Source organism: Dermacentor albipictus, chromosome 3 (genome assembly GCF_038994185.2).
Source record: "Dermacentor albipictus isolate Rhodes 1998 colony chromosome 3, USDA_Dalb.pri_finalv2, whole genome shotgun sequence".
In the NCBI taxonomy this organism is placed as follows: Eukaryota; Metazoa; Arthropoda; class Arachnida; order Ixodida; family Ixodidae; genus Dermacentor; species Dermacentor albipictus.
In genome coordinates, this window is record NC_091823.1 from 188587416 (window position 1) to 188601046 (window position 13631).

Below are 13631 nucleotides of genomic sequence, written 5' to 3' on the forward strand. Positions count from 1 at the left end.
GTGTACGGCAACGTCGCCCCTCGCCAGAAATGCGCTTCATTGACCGCCCACGACAATATTGAGAAGCGTGAGTACAGTGTCGTGAGCTCCTTAAGCCCTTGGGTGGGGGCGAATAGACATGGCCGCAAAAGGCGCTTTTGGTGGCAGAAAAGTATGGCGACAACAAACAACGGAGGAGTTCGCAATAATGGCTCAGAAAGTTTGACGATGGGTGTTCATTGCCTGTAGAAAAAAAAAATGCCAAAAATATCACACATTGGGCAAAATAAGAAGAAAAGAGTTTTGTGGGCGCAAACCACAGGGCCGTTTCAAAAGGGACTTTCATAGTTCCTAGAGTGAAGGAAGAGTTTCGAATCAAGGGTTCTTTGAAAGTACAGGGTGGTGCGTTTTTTTTTCTTGATTCATCACTTTAACAGCACATTAATAACGAAGGAAGGAAAAGAAGGCAACGACACGGGGCCGCTCCGCTCAGTTCTGCTAGGCAGGCATTTTGTGGCCACATTGTACTAAAGCATTTTCGTTAGCGTTCGCGTCGAAGGGAACTCGCTTCTTACCTGAATTCGTCTAAAACTGTGACCAGCCTACACAAATGCCAGGAAAAGGCTTTGGTCATGAGTGACGACAGACCTTGCTGAGGTGCTGAGAAGCATGGTATATTTTGTAAGTACACGCACAGTACGAAAAGCTTCGACGCGTGATAATAGTCGGCGATAGACAGTTACAGTGCACTCGGCAGTACATTTTCTTTCCTTCCCTTCTTTTTTATTTTTTTATTAAAGGTTTATCCCTGCGATTATTTATAACATATTATCAATAAATGAATGCCCAATTACAACTAACTACTGAAAACGAGCTTGTTGGCATGTGGCCTTTGAAAACGATAATTAAAGAACTTAATACGCAAGCGGAATACATTCAAACCGAATAAAAAAAGAACAGTAGCCCCAAAAGTTGGCAGTTTTTCCTGAAGCGAGAATCGTTTAAAGCGATAGCACTATTTAGAGTTGCGATGGAGCTCTTCGGAGGGTTTTCAACAATAGGCAGGAGCGACATGTTCGCGCGACGTAGCACGCGACGCGACTAGTGCTTCGCAGCGGAAACTGCCCCGACAGCTGCCAGACAGCTCGCAACGCTGGCCTAGGGTGTCTCGATGTGCGCAACCGCGTGTTCTAATTGGTCTCTGCGGGTGATGACATGCCTCTAGGCGAGCGCCGACATGTGACTGGAACGGGTCGCCTGCTTCCCGAGTTGCGCACCTTCGAGATGTGTCACGTCATCGCCAAAGCTCGTAAGGATGGAGATCTTTTCAACGCGAGTCTGGGGAACGCGGCATCCATCGCTTTGCCGATGCGCGTGGTGCCGACGTACTCGCACGAGCGAACATGACGTTTGGGACACTCGGAAAATGCGTGATTGCCGTACAGATAAGTTCAAGGTATATATGCACGCGTGGTATCGAAGCTGCCATAGAAGAACACACGTCCTGCAATGGCAGCTTGTGAAGACGCTGCAGCGGCATGTACATTTCCCAAGGCTGACTCCTCGGTGGGAAGAAATCAACGCTTGCCGTTCTAGGCTTGTTGCGCTAAGTCATCTAGTGCACTATCTCGCATCACATCGCATATAACGTGCACACAATACTACAAATGAAGCGTAAGTGAGAATATTCGCCACAACACCAAATCACTATGTAACCTGAAAACACCGATATATATTTATAGCCCTCATTCTATAACGCCACTCATTACATTGTTGAGCCTTGAAAGTAAAGAACAATGTGTTCACCCAGATTTTGAACCATGTACCATATTTATGCACATTTAGTAAGAGCCCACATTTGTTATTTCAGTGTTAAGATAAAATCCACATTACATTGAAATAATTCACACAAAAATCGCAGCTTCGCCGAAAGAAGCATCGATTGCGATAGGAAATTAGTTTGCAGCTAGCTATGCGAAGTAAGGCTGGTAGTTTCATCGACCATATAAACTTGTTGACATAGACATGGTAACTAAATTAACAAGCATGATGTCACGCGCGCCCAAGCAAACATGAGCACATCTCACTCGATGACCGCGCACACTCGCTGTCAAAACGCTGGAGTGAGCAATCGCGGCAGCAGCAGCGAGCGAATTGATCTCGCATCAACGCGAGCTAAACCGCGAAGACGCAGTGCGCGACCGACTCTGTCCCCGTCACAGATGGCTTTCGAGATATAGCGGCGCGAACTGACCCGTGCGCGGCAGCCCGGAGTAGAATGCGTCCCCCCCTCCTTCCTGTCCTCCTGCCGGAGCGTTGCGCGCGACGAAAGGCTTCTTCCCCGCCTTCCTCGTTTGCGCGCGAGAAATTTAGCCGCTATTGCCGGCTCAACCCGCACTCTTTCCCTCGCACATACAGCATATGGCACGCGGCGACAATATTAGCGCCTTTGGACTTCATACGGATCCTCACGCCGACACCGGCGGCAGAGATGCGCCTGAAGTGTCCATACAGTTGCCATCGTAATAAGCCTACACTTTAATCTTCACTAAAACAGCATACGTGCGACCTGTAGTTTTTCTCTGGTATTGAAGGTGTAGCCAGAACATAAATTAGTGAAAGGGACACAAAAATAAAATTGATGATAAATTCTATTGACATTATTGCTATAAAAATTGCTATTGCTTTTTATGGCCACGCATAGGAGAGTTTTCACGACAGTACAGCTTCAAATACAGCAATAGTATCCATTCCATGTCTCCATGTTTCCATGGAAGTAATTTCATGTTTCCTTCCTTGACCTTCTTTCGTGAAAAATTTCGCAAAAATGCTAGAATTTTCACTCCGTGCTAAGGAGTGAAAAATATCAAGTTATTTTTCTCGAGCGTCACCGTTGGGACAGTTGGCGTGGAATGGCCCTGCTAAAGATTTGCCTCCAAGTAGTGCAATACAACTTCTAGACGTTTCCTCGACGTTTCAGAATGATCACGTGCGCTGGCAGTGCAAAAGTTCTTCAAAACCCTTGCTAACCTTTTTCTCTAAGCAATCTCAAGCTGTAAAAAAAAAAAACGGAATTGCCACGTCATGCCTTAATTCCTCTCTCATCAAATCGTGTGTGGCCAAATTGAGCGCCAGCTTTAATGCAGAGGCGACGCGCCTACTGAAAGTAGGTTATCCTCGCATTGCAGTTGCTACTGTTGCTAAACGCTTCAAGAAGTACATCATTTAGTCAAGTTCAAACATGGTTGCAGAAAGCAATAATAACAAAAGAAAATAGTCGCAGGTATTCGATACGTTCATTCCTTACCGCACAGGCAAACGAAAGTGGGAAGTAGATATGGTCTTACCGTTGTTCTTACGGCTGCGAATAAGGTAAGATTTATGCCACCGAGCAGAGAAAGAATGAGCAGGTAAAATACAAAAGGCGGACATACATCTGCTTCACAAAATACAGGACCAAATTTACGGACTGCCGTACTGATGTAGTATTCGTTTCAGCTGCGGCCGCTTCAACGTACGGCAGAGAGGCCGTTGTGTTAATCAGAGATTAAGGGAGGGAGGGAGAGATTAAGATTAAGTCGTTAACCGAAGGATCGCCATCTAATCTTTCTTTGCACTGTCGAGATTGTAAATGTGCGCTAAAATGGATGAATGCGCTGTTTTATACAGGCACAAGAATGAAGGAACGCGTGTAATGATCGAGGCGTGGCATATCAATGGTAGCGGAAGCGCAAGCGTGAGCAAGTCATCGAGAACCCTGCATAGAGAAGAAATGAAACACCTAAACAAGTTATCTCTCGCGTTGGCGCGCACGTGCGCGTGATTGACAGGTAACAAATAGGCACAAAACTCATCTGCACATTCTCAGCTATGGTAGATATCTGAGCATGTGCAGATAAGCTTTGTATCTTTCTTTTCCGCCACAGTGCTCCCTTCGGTTTGATTGTCGGCGTTCGTATTTTCTTGTTCATCTTCTCTTGTGTACGTGTTTGCACACCTTACCTTCTTTCACGATGTCTATAATGACGCTACCACACCCTTGGCTTACCTTTGTCAGACGTCACTTATAGGCTCATGCCCTTCCGTCGTCAATCTACTAGCCTGATGCTCGCATGACTGACATTGCAATACGCATGCGAAGTACTGGACCCGCCGCAGTATTCCTTATTACCGCCTTCGAATCTGTGAAATATAGTGCCGTTCGTTTTAGCTATTAGTTATTGGGCTTAACAGTTATCACAGATAATGTACGACATCGACGCGATCGCCCTAGGAAGGCAATGCCATGAGCGTCGGTGGGAGCTGAATTGGCTGGGAAACAAAGAAATAAAAGATCAGTTGAGTTTCATCTCCGGTGCTGGAATAACGTCTCTTTGTCTATCTCTCATGTGCTCTGCAATTGGTGACCGCGGACGTCTGGATGAACGCGAAACTTGTGCCTGGTGAAACGCTCCAGAGAAAAAGGAAGTGGAGCCACGTCGAGCACCGACAACGAACGCCAGCAAGATTCTACCGACCCGAGAGCCGCTGAGCCCGCTTCAACCGCTGCGGTTGTTTTGAACGTCGTCCGTCTGCCAGAATTTCGGGACCAAAAACCGACGGCGTGGTTCATTGAAACAGAGGCCCATTCCGAACTCTCCCGCATTACGTCACACACCCGCAAGTACCTCCTTGTGGTCGACGGACTTCCAGCGGCCGTCACCGACGAGATTGCCGACTTTCTCCTTTCGTTCGCGCATAACCTCCCAGCGTCACCAACGCTTTATTGGCATGGTAACGCGTGTGCTAGGCTTGATTTTCGCCTACGTCGAGGACTTGTTAGTAGTGAGCAAATCTTTCGAAGAGCATTTACAACGTCTACGACTTTTGCTCCAACGACTGCCTGAATACGGCATTGTCGTCAACGTCTCCAAAAGCGAGTTTGGTGTTGACAACTTGGAGTTTCTAGAGAATCACCTCGATGCCAGTAGCATTTGTCCGCTTTCATCAAAAGTCGAAGCAGTAGAGAACTTACTCAAACCCAAACGACCACGAAGCTGTGACAATTCCTCGGCCTGGTTCGTTTTTACCGGCGACTTACCATGAACTGTGCTGCCATTGTAGTGCCTCTGGATCGCCTCCTTACCAACAAGAACAAGACGTCCTTGCTGCAATGGGACGTCGTCGCTGAAGGCTCCTTCATCATGATCAGTGGCGCACTCGCAAACACCGCTCTTTTTGCATATCCTTACCCAATGGCATCACTGGCCCTCATGCTGGACGCATCGCGCACAACCGTGGGCGCAGTTCTCCAGCAACCAATCGAAAATTTATGGTAGCCCCTAGCGTTTTTCCCCAAGAAACACACTCCAACCCAAGCTCGCTACAGCACTTTCGGTCGAGAGTTTCTTGTAACTTAATCCGCCACCCGTTGCTTTCGCCATGTCGTCGAGGGCCAACCCTTTATCATCTTAACAGATCACAAGCCCTTGACGTATGCTTTATGCAGAGAGTCGTTGACGGATACGCCACGAGAAATCCGACATCTCTCGTTTATATCCGGATTCTCCACCGACATCCGACACGTAAGCAGCGACCAGAATGTACTTGTTGACATCCTGAGCCGTGTGACCGCCGGGACACCACCTGCACGTCCTGCGTCACTCGATGTGCAGACACTCGTCGCACATCCCGAGGTCCTTCAACTGCGCTCATGGAAAACAACACTGCGATTGGGTGATATGCTTCTTGATGGGATCACACTCGTCTGCGACACTTCTACAGGAACACCGAGGCTATTTGTCCCGAGCATGTTACGCAAGCAGCTTTTTGACACACTCCAACAGCTCGCTCACCCCGGTGTCGGTGCCATACAACGCCTTATCTTATTGCCCTACGTATGGCCCCGGACAAACGCCGATGTACGCGACTGGGTTCGTGCATGTGCACCCTGCCAAGGTGCAAAAGTTCATAGGTATCCTGCTCCCCCAGCATGCCAGTTTCTGCAACCTGATCATCGTTTGGACGTTGTCCTCATTGGCATTGTCAGACCACTACCACCGTGTCAGGGATTTCGCTACCTTGCTTACCTCTATCGACAGGTTTGCCCGTTGGCCGGAAGCAACACCACTTCAAGACCGCTAGGCTGTAACGGTCGCGGCAGCTTTTGTCACAGCATGGGTTGCCTGCTTCGGATGCCCTGCCAAAAATGTTACTGGCAGGGCACCGCAATTAGAGCCCGCTCTCTTTCAATAGCTCCTGCGCTTGCTTGGCACAAATCGTCTGCGCACTGTCGCCTACCATCCCCAAACCAATGGCATCATGGGACGCTTTCATCGACCTCTAAAGACTGCGCTGATTGTTCATCGCACGCCATCGTAATGGGTTCAACCTCTATCACTGGTTCTGCTGAGTATCCCGTGCGCCTTGCAGCCGGAAGTCGGGTGCTCGAGTGGGGAACTCGTCTACGGTATTGTCCAACGACTTTTCACAACAACGACCTGCGGCTGCTCTGTCTACTCACAAATATATGCACCTTCTTCGTGGCCTCTTCCGGGATCGAAAACCCTGTCCGACGTGTCCAGTCGGACAGGGTTACGTTTCACACACCTTACGTTTCAAGTGACCTTGCAAACGCAACCTACATCTTCGTGCGCTATAGACCTGTTCGGCCTGCTCTCCATCCTCACTACCTTGGACCATTTCCCGTACTGGCGAGATGCGAGTCCTCACACATCGTGGACATTCATGGCAATCTGACGCAATCCCACTTGACCGGCTGAAGCCAGCCTACTGCGAAGCGACTCTATCAGTCGCATCCCTCAATTCCACCCCGGACGTCTCCAATCCGGTCGGTACTCACGTCCCTTCAGTGCGCCGAGTTTCATGGACGTGCTGATATTGTTCGCAGATCATCCTGCTCTCTAGAGGAGGAGCTGTATAGCGCGAGCAACATTGACGTGATCGCCCTACGAAAGAAGACGAGGCAAGGCAATAACACGGGCGGCGCGGGAGCTCATTTCGCTGGGAACTAAAGGAATAAAAGGTCAATTGTGTTTGAGCTGCGGTGCTGGAATAACGTCTCGTTGTCTCTCTTTCGTGTGTTCTACAATATAAAAGCCAAATTTTGGACCAACACACCTCGCGAACTATTTTAACTGTGCCTTCTTCAGAAAATTGTTTCATGCTCGGCGACCTACTTAACACAGCGCCAACCTGTGAAAAGTCTGTCCGTATATCCCGCTGCGTAGTTGCCAGACGCGCACACAGCGACGCATCTTGCTTCATTTTTCCCACAAACAGCCAAGGAATAGAACTATCTGCAAGCGATCGTCATCATGTAGAGCCATTCTACACATTTTGAGACCGCCATTGAATAATTATTTCACTTACCAAATATTACTCCCCCCCCTCTATGTAATGCGCCCGCTCTAGGGTGTCTTTGCGGTATTTATAATAAATCAATAACTATAGATCAATAAATAAAAATAAATAAATACAGGGAGTTCTCTCCTTGCGCATACGGTCGACATTTATGGTTAACATTGTGTACGGGATCCTTGCTTCGTAGGTTACGAATAAACTGCGCTTACTGAGCGTGTCAAAAGTAGATGGTTGACATTTGAAGCCATACAGGTATTCAGGAGGTATTCGCGAGTTGTGTGTTGGAAAGACACGGCGGTGACCTCGCCCCCTTGGCGGCGCATTCGCAGGAGGAGCGAGCATCGTGTCGGGCGAGGAGGCCGGCCCCGTCTACAAGGGTGGCCGAGCGGAGGCGCTGACGCAGCAGGCGCACACGGCGCTGCCCACGGTCACTGTGCGCGGCTTCCTCAACTTCCGCACCACAGTCGACGGGACCGTGATCGTGTTCACGCCGGCCTCCGACGGGAAGAAGCCCGCCGCAGCCACGAGTGCCGGCGCTCCTCCCAGCATCGCCCGGCCGTCGACCACCAAAGCGCCGCCGCCGCCGCCTCAGGTGCCCCGCTCACTCACTCGCGATTGACCCACTCAATAAAGAAAGGAAATTATTTTTCTCGGCACAAGTTCGCCCAATAAAAGGTTTCTTTAGGGCACGCCTTTGGCAATGTTTCAGTGACACGACAACATGACAATAGGTTTATCCTTGCTGGTTTTTTCTTGGAGTGGTATTGCCATCGCTTGCTTTAGTTATTGTTTACTGCTGACTATTTGCATTGAAATTATTGCATGCGTTGCTTCAGAACGCTCCTATTCATTCCTTGCATGCTCTTTGCATATTGGCACGTTCTAGTGAAAGCAAAAAACCAAAGAGCAACAAAGCTGTGTCAAGAATTTAACGTTTTATTGGACGAACTTTTGCCCTGAAAGACGTCACACTCAAAGCACAGCGGTAGCGGCGAGCACAGTCGTCTGCCATCGCAATCTTATTAATGGTTCAAATGCACCCGCTATTAATGCATGACTCATTGTGCATTGATGTGTCATCGCTGGCGCTCGTGTATTACAATGAACACCACTACTCGCTTCGCGCATTTGCTGCAGAATCAGCGACAACATTTGAGAGAGATCTGATACACTGATAACTTTGATCTGATCTGATAACCTTGTAGCAGTGGCTAGCTGGTGAAAAACGTTCACCGGAAAAACATAAACAATGTACACGTGTAAATACGCAAACTTTACTGCTGCCGCACCCACTGGAACAGTCAGCAGGTTTAGGTCCTGCCTCTTGTGCAGTATCTAGGTCTCACTTGACTATCTATCTATCTATCTATCTATCTATCTATCTATCTATCTATCTATCTATCTATCTATCTATCTATCTATCTATCTATCTATCTATCTATCTATCTATCTATCTATCTATCTATCTATCTATCTATCTATCTATCTATCTATCTATCTATCTATCTATCTATCTATCTATCTATCTATCTATCTATCTATCTATCTATCTATCTATCTATCTATCTATCTATCTATCTATCTATCTATCTATCTATCTATCTATCTATCTATCTATCTATCTATCTATCTATCTATCTATCTATCTATCTATCTATCTATCTATCTATCTATCTATCTATCTATCTATCTATCTATCTATCTAACAGTTATGAACCTGCCCGGGAAAAACCTGCTAGCCTTGGTACTGCTGCATTTCAACCTAGAAATACTGTACACAGCCAGACAAACGCTGGTATCACAGTGTTCCGTAGTATGGTACATCAAAGAGGCTGACTGGCAAAGTGCAACTGGAACTAATTCAGACCTAGAAAATCTGTGCTAAAGAAAGAAGAGGAGATTTCCTAACTCCTGTAGGCCGATTATGTCGGAAAAAAAAATAGATTCCCATCACTTACTAGGGGAATCGGCACTGAAAAGAAGCTCACGTGGGAAGGGCATAAACAATCGGGCGAGTTTCCCTCAACAGCTATAGAGAACCACCGCGCCAAATCTATCTTCTTCCTTGAGAATTATTCCCCATACTTGCGCGAATTACACGATTCGAACTGAAGAATGCTCGAGTGCGATTTGACAGGCAGTTTATTTATTTATTTAAAGTACCTTACAGGCCCATTTAAGGGCATTGGGTAAGGGGGGACTCAAAGTAAGTGTTTCAACAGGAGTAAAAAAATATAAATATTGTAAGAAAGAAGAAGTGCGTCGTGCACAGCTCCGCAGCCGGATCGCCAATGCTACTGAAGTGGGGTTCGGGCTAGACGCTGTTCCTGGCGTGACTGGCTAAGCCTACGCGTTCCGTCTTCTTGTCCACGTCCATCGTGCCGTCCACAGCCGTGTCGTACTTCTTTGCCATAATTGGTGGAGGTTTGCTGGGTCTCCTGTCATCCTGGAATTGCGCAGGTGGACTCTCCCTGCCATCATGACCACCGCAAGGGCCACGAGCTTACCACCACCTGCGCCCCAGTCCTCCGTATGCCCCGGCACACTCAGTCAGCGGGACCCTCCCATCTTCAGCGGCACTGACGACCACGACGTTGATGACTGGGTCTCATCATACGAACGCGTCAGTCTGAACAACAAATAGGATGACATCACAAAACTGACCACCGTCCCTTTTTACCTCACCAGAATTGCCCACTTGTGGTTTCAGAACCACGAAAGCGAAGTCCCAAGTTGGACGGTGTTCAAAACAAAGTTCAGCGAGGTCTTCGGCCGCCCTGCTGTTCAAAAGCTTCGTGCCGAACAGCTCCTGCAGTCGCGCTCTCAGCAGCCTGGTGAGACCTTTACCAGCTACATCGAAGATGTCATCGATTTCTGTAAACGCGTCGATGCATCCATGACTGAGGGCAATAAAATCAAGCATATAATGAAGGTTATCGACGAGGACGCATTTCAGATGCTCATTTCAAAGAGCCCCTCTATTGTTGCACAAGTTATTGAACTGTGCCAAAGCTATGACGAGCTCCGCCGTCAACGCATCCTCACAAGCCGTCCTGTTCCCCATCACGAATCGTTGGCCGGCTTGATCACCCCTATTCAAGATTCCATCCTCCTCTCGCAGATCAAGGCTTTCGTCCGGGAAGAAGTAGCTCGCCAGCTCTCCCTCATCTCCAACCCGCCGGACTCAAGTTCGTCCCTTAGTCCGACCCTACGACATGTTATAGAACAGCAAGTGTCCGAGGTCCTTCCTCTGGAACGGGCGCCTCAACTAACCGCCCCATTGACTTACACCGACGCCGTCGCACGACCACGACCGCCGACCTTCCGGGCTCCGCCTCCGATGCCTAGCCCTGTTTTTACCCCCACACCGCCACGACCGCCAGCCCATCGAGTCATTAATCCCTGGCGCACACCGGACAATCGGTCCATCTGCTATTCGTGCGGTATTCCCGGACACGCTGCACGCCTGTGCCGCCACCGTCCACTTCATCCACGTGACGACCCACGCACAGCCGCGTACGACCATCCTTTGTCTTACGCTCCACACCGCGATTTACCCCTTTCCCGCCCAAGCCTTCGCCCAGTTTCCGACCACCGTTCTCTTTCTTCTCGTCGTCGCTCGCTCTCCCCGATGCGTCGACGTTCCTGTACCGCTGACACGGAAAACTAAGTGGCGCAGTTCCCGAGGCAAGAACGGCGTCATCGTCACAACGCTCAAGCCCTCTTCTTTCGCCGCCCAATGTTATTCATGTCGCTGTTGAAGGTGTCTCTGTGCTTGCCCTGATTGACACAGGTGCCGCCATATCTGTTTTGCCGAAAAACTATGCCGCTCAATACGAAAAGTCACGACGCCTTTCTTCGGCCCTTTACTCCGCACAGCCACAGCACAGCACGTCCAGCCGGTGGCTGCGTGCACCGCCAGACTTGAAATTACAGGAGTGGTCTACACAGTCGAGTTCGTCGTTCTTCCCCACTGTTCCCCCGATATTATTTTAGGTTGAGACTTTCTCTCCCGTTACCAAGCTGTTATTGACTGCCCCCGTGCAGAAGTCGCCTTCTCTTCGCTTGGCACTGCCATATCTGATGACGTTTCGCTTTCCTGCACCAAGTTGTCCCTCACTGACGACATCCATATACCTCCGCACGCATCGGTTCTGGCACCTGTTTACTGTTCCGTTGCCTCCGACTCTACTGTACTCTTCACGCCTTCGACTGCTTTCATTCACCGCCACCTCTCACCACTCCCAACTGCGCTGCTTAGCCTTGAAGCTGGTGCTACTCACCTTCCTATACACAACCACTTCCCATTCTCGATTGCGTTGCATCGCGGTGAATCTCTCGGCACTGTGGAGCCTTACGACACCATTACCACGTCGGAACTTCCTGTTGGATCGTCAGAGGTCAACACCCTCTACTGTAGTCCCGCACCTGCCGCGTCGCCTGAAGACGTTTTCAGCCACGTCATCGACAACGCCTTAAGCCGCACGTAACGCCATGACCTTCTCCGTCTCCTCAAGAAATTTCGCCCTGCTTTTGACAGTCATAGCACTTCTCTGGGCCGAACGACGACTGTATGTCACCGTATTGACACCGGTTCTCACTCACCGCTCCGGCAGCGACCCTACCGCGTCTCGTCGACAGAACGACGCGTCATTGACGAGCAAGTAGGTGACATGCTCTGGCGTGGTGTCATTGAATCGTCCGACAGCCCATGGGCATCGCCAGTTGTTTTAGTTAAAAAGAAGGATGGCTCGATCCGCTTTTGCGTGGATTACCGCCGCCTAAACAAAATAACCCGAACGGATGTTTATCCATTGCCGCGGATCGACGACGCCCTCGACAGCTTACAATGTGCGGAGTTCTTTTCCTCCCTCGATCTACGCTCTGTTTATTGGCAGGTGCCTATGGCTGCAGAAGATAAGCCTAAAACTGTTTTCCTCACACCAGATGGCTTATACGAATTTCGTGTAATGTCATTCGGACTTTGCAACGCGCCCGCGACTTTTGAGCGGATGATGGACACTATTCTTCGAGGCCTCAAATGGAACACGTGCTTGTGTTATTTGGATGATGTAGTAGTGTTCGCACAAGCTTTTCCTACTCACCTTCATCACTTGGAGCAGGTTTTACGCTGTCTCACTGACGCTGGCCTCCAACTAAATCTGAAAAAATGTTACTCTGGTGCACGCAAGCTGACGATTCTCGGACATGTCGTGTCGAAGGACGGCGTTCTCCCTGATGCCGCTAAGATCCGTGCTGTTAAAGAATCCCGAGGGCAACGTCTCTAAAAGACTTGCGCAGTTTCATTGGCCTCAGCTCGTACTTCCGCCGCTTTATTCAAAATCTCGCTTCGATTATGGCACCTCTGACAGAGCTTCTTCGGGGAGACCCCAATCTTTCCGCGTGGTCCCCGACTTCAGATGATGCCTTCGCAACGCTACGTCACCTGCTCACAACACCACCGATACTGCGCCATTTCGATCAAACTGCTCCCACGGAAATCCATACGGATGCTAGCGCTGTTGGTCTTGGCGCTGTGCTCGCCCAGCGAAAGCCCGGCTGCCAAGAATATATTGTTGCTTACGCGAGCCGCACTCTGACGAAAGCTGAAGCGAACTATTCCGTCACGGAAAAAGAATGTCTCGCGATCATCTGGGCCATCACAAAATTTCGCCCATACCTGTACGGCCGGTCCTTCGATGCTGTTACCGATCACCACGCACTTTGCTGGTTGTCGGCTCTCAAGGATCCCTGCGGCCGCCTAGCCCGGTGGGCACTGAGGCTCCAAGAGTACGATACACGGGTTGTCTACCGCTCAGGCAAGAAGCACGCCGATTCCGATGCTCTTTCGCGCTCGCCTGTCCACGCCGGCATTGTCAGTGTCTCCGTCCTAGACGGCCCACTTCCATTCACTTCTGTCGACATGGCTTTGGAGCAGCGCAAGGACTCCTGGATTTCATCTTTGATAGATTACATCTCTAATTCACCTACACTCCCACCATCCCAAGCGTTACGCCGACAAGCTTCGCACTTCGCCATCCGCGACGGAATTGTCTATCGCCGTAAGTACAGTTCCGAAGGCCGCAAATGGCTTTTTGTAATACCTCGGCAGCTCTGCACTGATGTATGCGCCGCTTTCCACGCCGACCCTCAGTGCGCACACGCTGGTCTCTTCAAGACCTACACCAGAATACGTCATATATTTTATTGGCGTGGTATGTACACATTTGTGCAAAAGTACATTCGCTCTTGCACAGAATGTCAACGTCGGAAGTCTGATCCTGGCCGCC

At 49.5% G+C, this 13631-nt stretch overlaps 1 protein-coding gene across 2 annotated transcripts in view; it reads left to right on the top strand.

The window, feature by feature from the left end:
- LOC139057684 (uncharacterized) overlaps positions 1-13631 on the top strand; it is a 504738-nt gene that overhangs the window by 287601 nt on the left and 203506 nt on the right. For both annotated transcript variants that reach the window (XM_070536400.1, XM_070536401.1), the window contains exon 2: positions 7671-7933. In XM_070536400.1, the coding sequence (XP_070392501.1) occupies positions 7671-7933 (263 nt within the window). The remainder of the gene's footprint in view (positions 1-7670; positions 7934-13631) is intronic.